An 18,387-nucleotide genomic window follows, 5' to 3' on the forward strand; every position below is an offset into this window, starting at 1 on the left:
ACCCTGGGGTTTAGCATTAACTGAAAGAACTTATCTATACACAGCCTCCCTCTGTACCTTAGCATCTCCCAAACTTCAATCACATTCTCTTCTTTTTTTTTTATTTTGGAGAGCACAGTCCATCTCTGTACGTTTGGCTGCAGCCTTTCTCTCTTTTCATTCCCATGACTCCATGCTCTTGGGCCTTTTAAGTTCACCTCTGGGACTTCTCCAGACGGGAGCGCCTTCCTGGACCTTCGTGATTCATGCTGCTTTGCCTCTGAAGCATGTCCATCTCCTTGATGGAACTTCAATAACACTTCCTGCTATGAGGCACCATGGCCTATATATGAGCAAAAAGCTCTGTGAAAAGGGGTGAGTTAGTTGTTCCTTAACACTTGGCATCTGGCATCTTCCTTTGGAACATTTAGCCTTTGGGGAACCATTTTGGACCATTCGCTCGTCAGAAGCCTTCTTTCTTATGTCTCTTCCCCTCTCCACTGATCTGATTGCTCTATACAACTATGATGTGGTTTCCATTAAACTACAGGGAGTTTGGGAGGCACTTTTTTCACCTAAAACCGAAAAGAAGGCAACAAGAACTGGCTGGCAAGAGACCACAAACAGCACAGAGGACCCTGAAGACAGTTTTGAAGAGACAGGTCTCCACCCACATGTAGGTTCTGAACTTGTTCTACAAACATCTAACCCACCCCAAAACATTTTACAACGACTCAGATTTTGGGTCACTTAAAGAGTGTGATGGGTGGATATTCTCTTCCAATCTCGATTCACTTCTATAATTCCAACTCATGATTCTCTAATAGAAATGAGAAAATTATATTCCTTTATTCTTCCAACTGATCACTGCCCCAAGTACATTTCTCCAGCTGGGTTTCTCCAATTTGAATTAATGGAAGAACATGGATACTATACTGGGGACACCTTTCTCAGTCATTTACATAGAGAGTGAAAAAGTATTGATCCTAATATCAATTCCTGTGGCGTTTAGATTTCCATCCCCATTCTCCTGGAACCACTAGTTTTTTTTTTTTTTACCATTATAACCTGTCCCTCTTCAGCCAAGTAACCCCCTTTTCCATTTAGAGCAGACCTACTTCTTTGCTTGCTGTCTGTCTGTGTGACTCAGTGAAACACGGGCTTGTGAAATCATAATCCATTATTCCACACAGGCCTTTTTCCCAGTGCTCCTTTCTCTAGCACAAGTACTCGTCAAAGCAGATTTGAAAATATCTTTGGACATTTGAAGTCCTTGATTCTTTACTATATTTAATTGGTCTAGTTCATTGCAAATTTCTCTAGTGAGATACCTAATTTCAAAATGATTTTTCCCTGCATTTCAGAGGATGGGTCAGAACATACTCAATTCTCTTGACCAGCACTGTCATCTATCATTTCTGCTACCAGAGCCCATAAAAAAAAAACCCATATCAATCATTTGGTAACGCATTATTTTAGCATTCTACTTTTCCCCATTTGACCAACTCTATTTTCATCCTTGTTTGGTTTCTGTTGGTTTTGGAGGTCACAATGATTGCATTTATTCATGATGGGTAATCCTGGACATAATCACTTATGTCCAATGGGAAGGAGGATTGTTCTAGCAAGAGGTTTGGACTAGCCAATATCAGATAACAAAATGTGAGAATGGACTGTCTCAGGATCAATGAAACTGGACAAGGAATAAAAATCTCATGCCTAAATTATGGTAGCATTTGGGATCACAGGTCCAAGAGTGAAAATTCAGTCTTTTAAGAAGATCTACAAACACAAGGTTAATAAAAGGGAGGGGTGAGCTAATTGTGCTAACAGCATGGCATATTTTTATCATGGTTGGGATGATTAAAGATAATATATTATCTATAAAGCTAATGCTTCATAAAGCAGGTAATGATTTTATTTATATTTTTAGTGCTAGCATTTCTAAACACTTCTAAAATAGGACATAACCATGGAAATTTTAATTAGAAGCCAAGATGGAAGGAGGAGGAAAGTCAACCTTTCAACCTGATGACCTGACTATCTGGGGTCCTTGGAGTGAAAGAGTGAAGAGCCAAGGTCATGCTAAGGCCATTCCCAGGCAATGCCTGCGTCGTGCAGAGTAACCAGCAGCATTACCCAGGGAGAGCACTTCTCTTTCTGGCTAGGACACTGGACTTCCCATTTCCAAAGACTGGTTTCATAATGACCCACAGCACGGTGACCCAGGGTGGTACAACTGCATAACAGATGGTGGAGAATCTCTGATGTGGAGAAATCTCCTTGGGTGCAAATAAAAAGGCAAGTCAGACTTCCAGGCAGGAAAATTATCAATGCTGAGACATCCTAAACTTGGCTTTTTCAGTCAACCTCTAACGTGTGTTGGAGGGATTCAAACAGAAGCCAGGAAACCCTAGGTTTACAGTTTATGGCAAATTTCTACCCCAAGGGCCCATTCTCCTTTTGTTTAGGGCCTGTTTTCTTTATTCTTTTGACACTTTAATTCTAGAAATACAAATCTACAGAGGGCAAAATGACTGGGGACCAGCTGATGTACCAGACAGAGGAGAAGAAAACAAAATGGTGAGAAGCAACCTCAGGTTAATTTCATTTCTTCTCTGATCCTGGCGGGGTCTCTGTGTGTCCTCTGGATCTATCTCCTGCCCATTCTTCCTCTTTTTTCCCTCCAGAGATGTAACGATCAAAATGTATCCAGGACATATTATTATCTGCTGGGGTAGATGCCACCCTTCTGGTATAAATAATGGAAATTCAGGCTGAGGTAGCTAAGTATAGCCCAATCTCTGGGCATGGAGTATGAGGTATTTAGAAGGATTCCTTCTCACTATGATTTCATCAAGGTTCACTTAACATTTCTCTCATTTATCTCAATCAGTTCCTTGGGTGTGGTCTACGTGACCTACAATAATTTAAGACTTCCCATTTCAAAAGACTAAATTGTTCATTTTTAAAAATATATAACCATATGCTAAAACTGGTGAATCTAAACGTGATAAAGGTTCCTGCAGGGTTGGCTATAAAGCCTCTGATTGCATCTCACGTTTATCATGCAGAACCTCGGTCAGACGACAATGAAAGGATGCCATGATACGTTACACAGCACTTTCTGTTAACATAACGTTAATTCAGAGTGAAAGCACCCTTCCTGTGGGCCACTGAGGCAAAACTAACACAGCCGGGACCGTCCCAGACAATCCAGGGCAGCCTGCCACCCTCGAGTGAACGAAATCCAGGGCAGAAATCCTATCCCCGTGTCCATTAAAAACGTAAAACGGGTTCACCTTCCTGTGTCCTGAATTCTTTCTCAATTACCAATTTTGAGAGGAAAGCACTGAAATAAACGGGCTCCAAGGACATTTTTACTACTCAAGGGAACTTTCTGAGAATCTTTGGGAAAGAAAGCAAAGGCGAGGAACATGAAAATGAGCCTTTCTGCTCCCACTCCAGCCCCTCAATACTCTTCCTCAAATAACAAGGCTGAAGGTGCTCTTCACAAGCCTTGCACATTTTGAAGAAGAATTAAGGTTATAAGATGATCAACTCCCTCTGGACTCTCCCAGCAGCATCCCACTGCTTTATCCTTCCACTGAATATATACAACAAACTGGAGGTAGGCATTATCACTCCCTGTAAAGGTACAGAGGTTGAGGCTGGTTCTCTAGGCTAGTCCTTGATAATAAACACCAGTTTTAAGTCCCATGGCTCCAGGGCCTGCTCTCATTCCAGCCCAGAGGAATGTTCTAGACTCCAGGATGTCTCGCCAGACTCTGAAATAAAGACAATTAGCTTTGGTGCTTTCCACCCTTCTCTTCCTCCTCTTCACCTCCCCTGTTCATTCCTTGACATCTCATTCTCCAGGACAACTTTTCCACCGTATTGAACTGGGAAGAGAGGGGGATGAAGGTAGATGTTATGAATGAATTCCTGAAGACTGAAATAAAGGCATTAAGAAGGAAAAAAGAGACTCATATTCTATCACCTAAGATCAGGGGAGGGAAAAGAAAAGGATGAAATCACCCAAAGCGAGCCCTGGCACCTCTCCAACTGCAGCCTGACCAACCAGGAGATGAAAGGGCAAAAGCTGCTCTTTGGAAGCTTAAAGGTAATCCCCCTTCCCTGAGGAGCTATGAATGTAACTTTTATTCCACCCACCCTGGACTCGCAGTGCTGGAAGGGCTGCAGCTGCATGCTGGTTACGCCATGGCCCCTGAGCACATTTCAAGAAAAAAGGAAGTTCTGTTTTTCAAGCCTCTGGCACGGAGAACTAGTCAACGCAAGCCACTTCCCCTTCCTAGTTCTCTTTTAGCTGAGAAGTCAAAGATAGACAGTAAAAATGTGATGGGCAAGGCACTGGTCAGGGCCAAGGGTCTGCTTCTGCCTCCCCATCTCAAACATCAAATGACTATTCTGGTCACTCAGCACAGGATCTGAAGAGTTCCTTCCATTAAAATCAGAATAATAATACCTAACTGGTGGAGCTTAGAGAAATATAATTTAGCATTCACTAGAGTAGGTTTTTCCAGGGTGCTTGGATCCTGGGGTATAATTTTGGTTAAAATGGAAACTGCAAGAGTGTTGGTCCAAAGCACACAAATTTATGTACCACTTACAGGTTCTGAGTTGGGTGTCATTGGACACCATTCCCACAACCTGCCGTCCCTCGCACTGTATGTCACTCACCACCTCCACCGCCCCCCACCCAGCTCTTCCTTCTCCCAGACCAGAGCTACCCTTTGTTTTCACCAGCTTCCCCACCTGAGACCTCAATGAATATCCTGATGCAACGAGTACCCTTCCTGACCTCCAGCCGCATCTCTCGGGCTCCCTCACCGATGGACAGAGAGCCACAGCTGCCAGGGCCCGCCGTAAACACACACAGCCTGAGGGTGACTGCACGCTCCTCCAAGTTCAACAACCCCCGAATTCTTCCCCGACTGGATTTCCAAAGCAGTTATTTTACACCTTTTCTTCTTAAGTCTTTGATTCCACCCAGACTTCTCAGAAACGTTACTACCTCTGGAGAAGTCCAAGGGCATGTGTAGGGAGTCTCATCTCTCTCACTAGACCAAAATTCACCCTGGTGTTACTTTGTCCCAACAGCCCCCCTGTCTCGACTGGAGCATCTCTCCACCCGCTGACATGCGCTCTTCAGCCACCCCTTGCATCCCTTCCAGGACCCTGAGCCCCGTCTACCTTGCATTAACTTTTTTCGTTCTATCTTACCTTTGGCTAAAAAAAAAAAAAAAAAAAAAAAGTGCTGCATCTAAGATTTCTTTCCTTTCATTCTCTGACTCCCAGAAAAGGTAGTCTCCACTCATAGCCCCACATGGAAACCTACATGATCCCTCTCCCAACCTCCCCCATCCCTCTGAAATGCTCCCAGGTCCTTCAATCACCAAATACAATCACTTTCCTTGGCCCACATTCTGCTCGACTCTTCTGAGCCACCTCAGACTCGAAATGATCAAGACTAAACTGCCACCTGGCTCCCTGTCAGCTCCCACCTGCTGACTCCTTCCCCAGTTAGGCCACAACCTCCCAACTGTCACCACCCCAAAAGAGCTCTCAAGTCCACTTCCTCCCACATGATCACATCTTGGTCACTTGGTTTCTCCCTCTCCGTTGCCATGACAGTGTCCTGTCCAGGCTCCATGGACTCCCTGACACAGGCCACCAGCGTCCTGGCCACCCTCTCCCTGTTGCTGAAATACCTTCCCAGTCCCTTGGCTCTCTAAGAAATAAAACGCAAATAATTTAGCCTGAGATATAAGCTCTATAGGAACTGATCCTAGCCTTAATTTCTAAGCCTCCTCATCATCCCGTCTTCCTTCATTTTCTATATTTCACATTTTCTCTGAACTCTGGGAGAACGCACAGTTCCCAGAACCCAACCTGCATCAGGTTCTCCTCTCCAAGCCAGAATCAGGCCAGTCCATCTACTTGTATGTTCAATATTGTCTTTGTTCAGTCAAGTTGTGAACGACTCTGTGACCCCATGGAGTACAGCACACCAGGCTTTCTTGTCCTTTGTTATCTCCTGGAGTTTGCTCAAATTCATATCCATCGAGTTGGTGATGTCTTTACTTACTCAAATCTTACTATTTTTTTCAAGACTTGGTAAGCATGCCATTTTGTCCTGTTTCTTTAGTTGCAAGTTATTCATCCCTCCTCTGAACCCCTACAATTCAAATATGCTCATCTCTTTCTTGTTTACTCTTATCTCACATTCTCTTACATCACAGCGACCTGTGTGTTTATTTGCCTCACTGTCCCTGTTAGATCTCAGGGACAGTGATGATACTAATATCTGTCCTAACAACCAGCACCACAGTGAGCCCCTGCCACAGTCCAGTTCTGCACAAAGCATGCAATTTCTCCATCTCAGCAACCCGCTGGGGACCGTCTCCATTTTCAGCCGAGATCAAGTACTGTGCTCAAGGCCAGCATGTAGTAAGTGATGGAACTAGAAACCGAACTGAGGTTTGCTGAGGTCAGAAGCCATGCTCTTAAATGCTAGAGAGTATTCCTCACTATCTTTACTCAACCGATAACTGCTCAGTGAGACATGATCCTCCGGGACCTCAGAGGTGCGATGGTTTACTGAGCCAGGTTCCCCAGAGCTGGTGAGGCTGCTCGATGAACACATACATTTATGTGAGAGAAGAAGCAGTTTAGGTTTCCTTAAAGGATATTTTCAAAGACAGAAAAAAGTCTTTATTCAAGATTAAATAGCACATCACATACAAAAGGAGAGGAAAAACCTAATTCACCTGGATTAGGTACATGCCTGATTCTGTCTCCTTCCTGGGAACCACTGATGTCAGTAATGCAATGCATCAAGGCTACCCTGAAAGTCTTCGATAATTTAAACCATGTTTAGAGACAGCCTCCAAATTTCTAATTTCTGAGGCTCCGACATCAGCCCCAGGAAAGCAGGACTACCATGTTAACAGAGTCAGAGCCACTGTAAATGTGGGCTCACTGTTTTACCTATGGACACAAAGGTAACATCTGACACGCTTGGGCCTCTGTGTAAGGAAAAGTGGTGATGGTTGATTTCTATGCGTAAGCGGCTAAGGGCCGTAATCCTCCAAGAGGAATGTCATTATACAGCTCAAATCCCATCACAACAAACACCGTTACAACAGAGATGTCTGTATAACAAAAACCCTTCCAAGCTTTGGCTGACAGCCCATGTACTTCAAGCAATATTTGATGTGAGACCTGGAGTTCACAGTACTGGGAACTGACCTATATTTGCAAAGGTAAGACCTGGATGATTTCAGCTGTGATTTCTATCCCATGATGCCATGAGTTGCAGTGATGTATAATCTCAACCCAGGAGTACAAAAACTAAGGACAAAGACAGAAGCAAAATCAACCCTGTTCTTGAAGGGCAAAATTCCTGCCTTTCACTTGGGGAACCCTTACAGAAAGGACCTCTTACCCAATCCTGAAATAAAGCAGACCAAGGGCTTCCCTGGTGGCTCAAGCAGTAAAGAATCTGCCTGCAAAGCAGGAGACCTGAGTTTGATCCCTGGGTCAGGAATATCCCCTGGAGAAGGGAATGGCAACCCACTCCAGTATTCTTGCCTGGGAAATCCCATGGACAGAGGAGCCTGGCAGGCTATAGTCTGTGGCGTTGCAAAGAGTCGGACATGACTGAGAGGCTAACACACTTTCACTTTCAAGGCTGTATGCAGCCTCATCTCAATGAGAAGCAAGATGGAGTGGCCTGTGAAAACAGATGAGCTGGGCTGAAATTTCTACTCTGACGCTTACTAGCTGGGTAAACGAGGCTACATCTCTTAGGTTTTTGTGATCCTCATTTTTCTCATCTGTAAAATGTGACTAGGACCATCTGCTTTCAGGATTCCAGTAAGAATTAAATGAGATAAATATACAAAGCTCTTGGAGAATGAAATGGCAACGCACTCCATTATTCTTGCCTGGAGAATTCCATGGACAGAGAAATCTGATGGGCTACAGTCCACGGGGGTCACAAAGAGCCAGACATGACTGAGTGACTAACACACACACATACAAAGCTCCTAACATAGAGCATGGTACACAGCATGGGCTGAAAAAAATTAAGTCCCCTTACCAGGTCCCCCTTTCTCTCCAACACTGTGGGCTGATGCAAACTATTTTAATGAAGTTAGTTATAAGACTGAGTGAATGAATTTAAAATATAAAGTCACAAATACAGCCTGGTAAAGATACTGCTCAGAGGAACATGGGGGAAAAGAGAGCAAACAGTATAAGAACTAGGCCAGGCACAGACACTTACTTGACTTAGAGAAAGGTCTTCTTGGCTAAAGTAGGACACGTGTAATCAAAAGCTAAAATGCACGTAACCAGGTGTTATAACAATAAAGCTTTGATCATTGTGTCAGAAGTCATTTTGAAATGCACTATTTGTGATACTTTTAACCCTCTTGACTTTGAGATACCTAATTTATATTTTTCAAATTATGGGACAATCAAGTATGTGGTGACAAAATTCTTATATACATTCTTTTGAAACACTCTTGGTGTTATATGACAGTTTTTGAGATAGAAAAGGAGAGTCCTATAAACATAATCTGAAGGCATGCTTTGAGTGTACTCCGGGAGTTGGTGATGGACAGGGAGGCCTGGCGTGCTGTGGTTCATGGGGTCGCGGAGAGTCGGACACGACTGAGCGACTGAACTGAAATGAAGGCATGCCTGTTCACTTTTATAAAATAGATATGATCTAGGGGTTTTACTTTGGTCACCTGATGCAAAGAGCTGACTCATTGGAAAAGACCCTGATGCTGGGAAAGATTGAAGGCAGGAGGTGAAGGGGACAAGAGAAGACCAGATTGTTGGATGTCATCACCCACTCAATGGACATGAGTGAGCAAGCTTTGGGAGATGCTGGATGGGAAGCCTGGCGTGCTACAGTCCATGGGGTTACAAAGAGTCTGACTGAACAGCAACAAGGGGTTTCAAAATTTCTTGAACATTTCCAAAAAGTCCTATCAGACCTCAGCAACTACAAGGAACGAGAGATGGCCCAACATTTCTGAGTCAGAACGTCAGAGTTCCAACAGTGACTCAGTAGCCCTTCGCCTTGACAGTAAGGAAGAGGCTCAGAGACTAGAATGGGCTGACGTTCATGTGTTCAACTAAAGTGTGTGCACAAGCCATACATTGAGCTTCCAGGGGTTCTTATAAGAGGAAGCAGAGAAAAAAGATAACAAGCCAGACAGAAGTACCGAGGTGCAGGGAGACAGCAACTGTGACACTCACAAAGAGATGGAAGAGCCCAGGGTAGGAAGACCAAGAGATCCAGAAGAAAGAAACAATTATCGAAGCGAGGTTAAAACATGGACAGAGAACAGATGGCAGCAGCAGAGGAGATACTGTAAATTCATTTCTACACAGAGTTCACAATGGGTGACTCCAATATCCAGAAGCTTCAACCTGGACAGACGTTTCCAGCCTCTATTTAAGAATGGTGCCTCCCTCCCCATCACCCTCATCTTAAAATGGAGGCAATGACAGCCTCCAGATTGCACATGTGAATCTTACCACTGCTAAGGGCGTAAACCACAAGCATTTCGGAAGGTGCGCTAACTATTTCAGGCCACTAGGGTGCTACTTCCCGCTCCCCAAAGGCACACTTCATTTAATGATCTCCATCTAGACCCCAAGAATTAATGTCCTTCCTAGAAGTGTACCCTTTATTCCTTACACCAGTGCTTATTGCTGTTTATAGGGTACTTCAAGATCCCCACAGGCTACGGAAAAGTGAAATGCAATTGTAATTACATGGGCAGTAACAGAAACGTGGGGAGGTAGAAAGAGCTCCTGAAATGCAAGGCTAAGAAACACTATTCCTCTGGGAGGCCAGCCACTCTGCCCAGAAGAGCCTGCGCTGCCTAGAAAGTGACCTCAGGGAGGAATCACGCGCCTGGAGAGAGGCGCGGCCGCCCCCTGCTCCTCCCTCCCTGCATCCCAGGCCAGCTGGTCCACCTGTCCGGGAGGCAGGCAGAAGCGCTGGGAGGAGCCCCGTCGGCCACGGGGCAAAGGGGCAGCGGGGCGTGTCTTTCTCACCCTCCTCCCTTCCCGGGAATAACCAGGACCCCCAGCCCAACCCCCGCAGGCCTGGACTGCACGCCCCTGACCCGCGCGCGCGAGCCCTGCTGTCTGTACCTTTACTCTGGGGAGGGTTCTGACTCCGGTCCCGGAGGACGTTGATCTGGTAGACGGCTCCGTAAGGCTCAAAAAGTTCTTTCAGCTCCTTTTCTGACCAGGACCGGGGGATCTGTCCGACAAACATCTTAATGGCATCTGGGTCTGGTTGGTCTGAGTGATCCAAAGCGCCGTTCATCTTGTTGGCTGTGCCGTTACTGTCAAAAAGGGAAGCGGGAGCCAGAGTTAGGGCTGCAGGGCGAGGGACAGGAAGACAAAAAATCGGGGGTGGGGTGGGGGCGGGGAGGCGGAAGGAGGAGGAAGAGGAGCACGGGGCAAAGTGCCTAATGAGTCGTGGAAATGTGATGAACTAAAACAAAGCACAGGCACCATTAGGTTGCTCCTCGGCGGCCGCGGCGCGGGCGCTCACTGCAGGCTGCCGCTCGGCACCGCCGCCCGAGCCCAGGGCAGCGCCCCGCCGGGTGTCACCCGGGGCGTGGACATCTTGAAACCCGGCTAGGGAGGCAGCTGCAAGTTAAGTGCAGGTCTCGCTCCGCGAGGCTGCCATCAACGCATCCGCAGCGCTATCAGTCCCACACTGGCGCTCATGTGCAGAGAAAGGCAAGGTTGTATTTCTGCTGCCTTTCCTACCCACGACCCCCCACCCCCACCCCTTTTGGAAGGTTTTTGGAAGACAGGAGAGAGGTGGTAATAATAAAGTCACATGAAAAGAAAACGAAACACTTGGCAGTCCGTCAGATGACTAATGCAAGACGCTGGTGATGAATTTGCAGAGCCCGCGAGGCATCCATGTGTGCATCAAATTAGTACGTTGTTGCTGCTCAGAAGAGAAAGTGCTCCAGCAATGCGGCTGGGTGCACCCGATTGGCTGCCCACGCTGGAGAAAAGGGCCCTGGCGGGGAGGGGGGCTCCCCTTTAAAAAGCACATTGTTTATGGGACCCGGGCACAAAGGCTTTAATTCAGAGAGGCAAAGGCGATCTCAGAATTGCCTGCTTTGTAATAGGAGGGGGAAAAAAAAAAAGCAGTCCCGGAAAGTTGAGTTCCCGCTAAAGGACACTGAATATTTCAAATCTTTCACACTCCATAAATTGCTCTCTGTATATCTGACATCCAGATGTTGCACTTGAGTTCTAAACAATCACACGTTTGGGAGAGAAAAGAGTGAAGTCTGCCTTTCCTTCTCCCAGCTTCAATAAATATTTGGGGCCGATACAAAGAGCAAAGACCATAAGCTTTTACATATCAATCTTCCTTAATGCTGTTTTCCAAAACCCTCATTTGAAAGAGAGAATGCTTGTTTAGAACCTGCAAGTCTAGTCACCAACACGTAAAAGGATGATGAAGGCATTCATATTTTACTTGGATTCCTCCACCATTTAAGCTGCAGTAAATAATAAAGCAAAGCCACATACTCTTTTCATCTCCCCCCACCCGCCTCAATGCACCCAAAAGCCACCTACTCTGCCAAGTGACAAGGCTGAATGCCCTGAGCAGCACTGATTTGCAGTACTAATCCTCAGTCTGTGAAAACATAAAATGCACTTAAATTCAGCAAACATAGAACCTACAGAGCCACGTTCATGACTGCCCCCCAACCCCAGCTTCTAGCCCAGGAGGCAGAAAGGTTAAGAAATGGCCACATGGACTAAAGCTTCATTGAAAATGGTCTCTTCACTGTAGCCTAGGGTAACAATAAGAAGGTTTTCAAAGATCTTAAGTAGGTTTCTTTATTTCAGTCAAAACCCCTCAGAGCACCTTAAATTTGCTGCAAAACTAGGCTAGTCCTGAGCCCTTGGAGGAAAAAAAAGACACTGATGGCTAACAAACAACAGCAGTAAAACTTATGGAAAGGAGAAATTCTGAATTCAGTTTAATCCAGAGAGGAAAAAGATGGTAAATACTCTTCAACTAGGTCTTGGCTTCAATTTCTATTTCTCCTTATCGCCCAATTTACCACTCTAGTTTTTTTTTTTAATCCTTGAGATAAACAATCAGACTAACTTGAAAGCACTTTCAGAGCTTTCTCTAATCAACCTTATTGTTATAAAAAAATGTTCTACTGAATACAATATTGAGCGCAAAACCTCCTTCAACAATTTAGGTGTAATGTAACGCTTGTTTATATTAGAGCTGGAGCGTTTATCTTCTTCCCATGCACCTCGACTGCTTTTCAAATTGCCCTCCGGGAATTCAATAAACACTTCAACCCCACAGGGCTGACTCTGGCAAGGAGGAGGTGGCAGAGCCCCACGCAGAACAGAGTGTAGCGCTCACAGCTCGTTGAGAGCTGAGAGGGTGGTAAGACTTATTTCTGGGACAGGAAGGGCCTGTGGTTACCGCTGGTGACAATCAGCTAGAATGAAAAGAGGAAGGCGCTGCCACGGGCCCCAGCTAACAGAGAACGGAAGTTCAGAAAATGGGGCTCCTGCATCTCCTCTGAACAGAGGTAACACAACAGACGGATCAGGTGGCAGCACACTGGCCCTCATACCTCAACTTAGAATTCTAGAGCAAGTGTTCTTTCATGGGTCTCCAAACAAGGGCCCATTTCTACTTTCTCAAAAAAAAAACCACACTCCCTGGGGTGCGTAGAGAGAGACACCGTGAAGAGGGGCTTGTGCTTCACCTTTCGGTCTTTACGTTGGTGTGTATTTAAAATCCCTGACCCTCAGTCATCCTTCATGGATGCCTTTAGATCTCTTGTATCCTGATGCAGGCTGGGGTTGGTGCTTGGGGTTTGAATCCTGGCACTATCATTTCCTAACTGTGTGGCTCTGGGCCTCAGACTCTTCATCTGTAAGATGGAAACAACAGACTTCACCTCTGTTGAGCCATGTGCTAACTACAGGATGTGGCCCCAAGTTCAAAGTGTTTAATAGGTGTCAGCTGTTTCCACTGTTAATCTTTTCTGTGCTCCTGTGAAGCACTAGAAATGAGTGACCACTACGGGTCTACTTTTCAATCCAAAGTTTTTCCTAGTGTGGACTCAAACACAATTCATATCCTAAGTAATAACAGGCATCTTTCAGTGAGCAATTCTAGGCCAGACACCATGCTAGGTGCTTTACATATATTATCTAGTCCTTTTACCATTTCTATGAGAAATTTTTCAGACTGCAGATATCTAAGAAATAATTTCCTTTTCTAAGATTATCAGTTTAATACATTGTAGAAGCACAGACTATTTCTAAACCATCATGTGGTCAAGTATTGTATAAGGTCTGTTTTGGGCTGTGAGTGAACAGCTTGTGGAAAATCTATGAGAAGACAAGGCCAAGAGCAAGACCTACCGGCTCCCTGGAATCACGCTGCCAGATAAAAGGCAACACTCACAGACACACACATACATCTTTCCTCTTTTGGTGTGTGAGAATCAGGATGCAAAGCATGGAACTTAACAGTCTATTGTGCCTACATTACAACCCATACTTTCTCCATAATCATACAAAGCGTCTCCAACTCCGGAGACTGCCTCCCTTTCTATTCGCACAGGATCCCATGAATGAGCACCTCTTCTCCAGATCTGAATCCTTCCCAACTACCTGCCCATTTTGCAAACAAATGTTCCAAAGGTCTGCATCAAATGCTAAGAGCATGACTATCCATTAACTGAGTCCAACAATGTCTAGCTGTTATACAAACTCACAGCAAAGGCTCATCTTCCTGATCGAAGCATCAGTGTTCCTATCCTATTGATGACCCCTGTGTTGCTGAATCCCATGCCCTGGATCCCGATGGTATTATCAGGAGCCTGGGTAACTTAGTTCTAACACATGAGCTCCTCCTTCTTTGGACTTCCAACTTTCTTCCCGGCTGATATTCATCTCTATAGAAGACTTACTGACTCCTTTGTCCTCATGGGGCTATAAGAGCTGATACTTCTAAGGAAGCCAGAAATCATGTGTGACAGTTAAACCTTTCGAGGTACTTGCCAGAGGCCACAGGGAAATCAATTCGATCTACAAAGAAGGGTAATTATGGGAACAGATACCCCAATTCTCACTAAGACTCTCAGTAACACCTTCTATTTATTGCAGTCTGATTAGACTAGCTCCCTTCCTACCCTCCCTGGCGATCCTTGGCCCCCAGCACAGGGCAGGAATTAGATTCAAATTCAAAGATTTATTGACAGCCTATTCTTTGCCAAACAACTTTTCCAGGTTCAGGACACAAGAGCACCACAACAGCTCCACAAAGATGAAATTATTATCCTTGATTTGGAAATGAAACAACTGAGAGTCATAGAGGTAAAGTGACCTCTATGTGTGACTTTCCAATGTCACACTCCTAAGAAGAGGTGTCTGCAGAATCTGAACACAGTACACAGAATCCGGACACAGTAACAAAGGCCAAAAGTTACTGCTTAATATCTGTGAACTGGGTTTCTTGAGAGTGATGTTTCCTGTGGATTCAGTGGCCACTGGCAGGCCTGAGACACAAGCGCATACATCTCTGCTACCTACAAACTATGATGCTATCCTGGGTGTCAATTCTATTTTTGCTCTTGGCAAAGAGCCACATAAGGTTCCTCCAGGCCAGATGCCACATGGAGTTGGACCATGAGTTGGAGAGCATTAAGTCAGCAGGCACTGGTGATATTGATCTCAGAGCCAAGATGAAAATATGATGATGTTGGGGGTAAAAATGATAGTGCTTACTCTTTGCTTTAAATGCTGGCACTGACCTACTTCCCTACTCTATTTTTGAGTAGAAAGAACCAGATCAACAGAGGATATGCAAAATCTTCTGAGGTTCCTCTAAGTAGCAAAATATTACAGAAATTATAATGACCGATTCAATATATTCTTATTATTGTTATTAACTCCAGGATGCAAGCTTTTATGAATCCCAGGGAATGCAGGCTCCTTTTTGGAGAATGCAAACAAAATAAATGATATTTCTATTATTTTACCTTGTTCCTTGGACAGCAACTTTCTGTATTATGTCTGACTTATCAATGCAAAAGAAAGAATAACAAACTTACAAAACGGGTATGAGAAATCCCAAGTGGCTATAAATAATTTCATAAAAGTTGAAAAAGGAAATAAAATGTCGCCGTCAGAAGATATACCAACCTGAAAACAACACAAAAAGATGCCTTGTCTTGGAAAAATTTTGGATAAAATTAGCTAATATCCTTGGTTGCTGTTGTTTAGTCACTGTCTTGTTCAACTCTTCTGTGGCCCCATGGACCACCGCCCGCCAAGCTCCTCTGTCCATGGGCTTTCCCAGGCAAAAATGCTGCAGTGGGTTGCCATTTTCTTCTCCAGGGGATCTTCCTGACCCTGGGTTGGAACTTGCATCTCCTGCTTGGCAGGCAGATTCTTAACCACTGAGCCACCTGGGAAGCCCAATCTCCTTGCTAGTTACTAATAGTTTTATTACTCCATACTTCTTGATCCATCTTGCTTTTTTGTTGTTCCTTGGGACTTCCCGTATCAGTGCTGCCAACTGTGTGCAATGATGGGAATGGAGCCTACGCAATCCAACATGGTAACCACGGGTTACATGTGGCGACTACACACTTGAAGTTACTGCAACTGAAAAAACGAATTTCAAAATTTTACTTTAATGAACTTAAATAGATCTAAATGTAAATGTAAGTGGTTTATTTTTTTAAAGACAGAGAGTTGAGATTCACCAAAACATTTCATCAGGAAGTTGTTTCGGGTAAACAGAAAGGAGGGGCCAGGAACATGACACCAGTGCTTGAGTCACCCAGAAGTCATTAAGTCAGTTGGCAGTGGACTGACCAGCCTGGGTCCTTGTCTTGGCTCAGCATTAACGGTGAGATCCCAAGGTAATCGTGTAACCACTCAGTTTCCTCATGTGTAAAACAAAGAGACACCACGGTCCCCATATGGCTCTTTGTTTCTCTGATTCTGCAAGTGTCTGAGTGGCTGGTGGCTTGGGGCTGCCACTGGAGCATCCTTTTTCTCAACTTGTGCCGGGTCTTCCTGGTATCCCAACTGCAGCCCCATCCTTGCAGTCAGTGGACAGGCTGCTCCTTTAAAGGGTTGAGGGACCACTTTTTAATATCCTCATACTCAAGTAATAGCCCATGAAGAAACAGGCTTTGTGTGGTGACTGCAGGAAACTGTCCAAGGCTGAGCTGTGTGAGGCGCAAGCGGGAAGAACTTGGCAATGGGCCTGGGGCTTTCTGGCGGGCAATGGGATAGCGTGAAACTCAGTCACATTAAGAGCCTTCTACACTGTCCCTGTTGCTGTGGCTTATTACTTAAGAACAGAATTCTCTCCTTGATGGACTGGCAACATGGTGCGTGGGGGACATCATCAGTCCTTTCTCATGCCACTCTCTGGGGAATATATCAGAGACTGGTCCTGCACTAGTGTCATGACCCTCTGCTCTAAACCTAACCTCTCCATTTAGGAAGAGGCATCAGCCGTCACCCAGCCTCGAGTTCTGGGAACTGCAGCTCCCTTTGAAAACACACCACTTTGGGGTTACCATGAAGAACACCTCCATCTTCTGTGACTGCTTTCAACAGAGCGCCTCTGCCGGCGGACCAACACAGCTGTATCTCAATCAGGGAGATGCTGGACGGCTGGAAGATTCTGGTTGACCTAACAAAACTCTCTGGGTATCAGTTTTCTTGGCATCGGACGATGAAACCAAGGCCATTCCCGTATTTACTTGGAAGGCACTGAGAGCATTTCTCATGTGCAGCTGAAGCTTTGTGAGTCTCCTGTCCACCAGTTACAGACGGGGCCCCACATCGGCCTCACCAGTAACGGGAAGGGGACCTCAGTCTTTGAGGTGAGACTTCTGCAGACAGAACTGGTGAATTTACAGAAGATCGAATGGATCAAATAATACCCAGTATTGTTGAAGAAGGCAAAGCCTTTCTCCAGACTGTAAATAAATCAGTTTGTGCTCCTCTGAAGAAAAGTCCAAGTTTCCTACAAGTATAACCACATGTACAATGTTCACCCCTGGGCTCTGACAAAATTTGAAAACAAACAGCATTTATTAAGAGTGGACAGGACACCGATTTCATTCACAAGGAAAGCATGCACTTGTGATGGGTGTGCCACTGGACGGCTGGAGTCAGTGCAGGACTGCATGTGGAGGCAGGCCTAAAAGCTGTACATTCAGTTACCAGGATGAAGTACAATCCGGACTGGCAGGAAACCATTCTGGCAGAAAACTGCACAACACAGGCATATGGACTCACCAAGGCAAAGGGAGACCTTACTAGCTTATCTTAACCGGACTGCTGGTAAAAAGCAGAAAGCTGGAAAAGCCCCACAAAGAAGCAAATGTGGCGACATCCAGGGGGTCCCTGGAGCCTGAACACACGACCGCCCTCGCTGGGAAGGCAGTCGGGTATCAGCTCCGGACAGCCCTAGCCCAGGGAGCTCACTTCCCTCAGGGGTTTATCAGAAAGAGTTCTGTGGACTGCAGAGCAGAAGGCATTTGTACAGGGAGAGTTTGTAGATGAACCTTTAGAAATGGCAACAGGGAAATAATCATCATGCAGGAGATTTATATTGGGCTTCACCTTTTCCAAGTGCTGCTGGAGCTCACATTAATTAATCCTCCCCCTCCAGGGGCGGGGGTCAATGTTCCAGATGAGCCAACAGAGGCGAGGGAGGGGGTGCGCTGGCTTGGGCTGCACACCCCTTCTGGGTACCCTTCCAGGCTGATTCACTTGCCCGTGGCTAAATGCTGAGGAAGCCACCTGTGGGCATGGGCAACTACTTGCAAGTGGCCCTTCTGGATGATGGAGAAGACACTGGCTTGGCCCCATGTCAGTTAACTGAAACATGAATCATTATGAAATGAAGACAAGAGGTGGGGGACAACTCAATACTGGTCTGAACTTCCCAAAGCGAACACTGATTTTTACCTAAAATGTCTGCCGTATTCACATTCTGGCAGTGAATGATGAAAACACGGGATGTGTTATGTTGAGAGTGACAACACAGAACAGACCCGGTGCCTGGCACCCGTACCTGGGGTTCAGTGACCGTGCCTCCCAAGGCAAATAACTCCTGCTCCCACCACTGGCTACAATATTTCGCCTCGACTGACTCGTGTGAGAGAAAGAATGCAATCAGGTCAGGTTTACAACACCCTGCATCCACTAAAGAAACGCTCATGGTAGAAGTGGAGGGTTCACCTTGGTGGGATTTTGCCCCCTTCCCCTCCCCTGAGAGTTATTCACACACAAAGCCCTTTT

The 18,387-nt window shown here is 45.6% G+C and overlaps 1 protein-coding gene across 14 annotated transcripts in view; it reads right to left on the minus strand.

Annotated features, from left to right (window-relative positions):
- Positions 1-18,387, minus strand: part of CELF2 (CUGBP Elav-like family member 2) — a 577,777-nt gene that overhangs the window by 154,796 nt on the left and 404,594 nt on the right. For 12 of the 14 annotated variants that reach the window (XM_088844190.1, XM_088844197.1, XM_055427360.2 and 9 more), the window contains one exon: positions 10,183-10,379. In XM_088844190.1, the coding sequence (XP_088700316.1) occupies positions 10,183-10,379 (197 nt within the window). Of the gene's footprint in view, positions 1-10,182; positions 10,380-10,551; positions 10,777-10,885; positions 10,904-18,387 lie in introns of those variants that run through there. The other 2 variants (XM_088844196.1, XM_088844195.1) reach the window with 2 other exon arrangements.

Source organism: Moschus berezovskii, chromosome 15 (assembly GCF_049115385.1).
Source record: "Moschus berezovskii isolate FMDL1 chromosome 15, NW_MosBer_1.0, whole genome shotgun sequence".
Lineage (NCBI taxonomy): Eukaryota > Metazoa > Chordata > Mammalia > Artiodactyla > Moschidae > Moschus > Moschus berezovskii.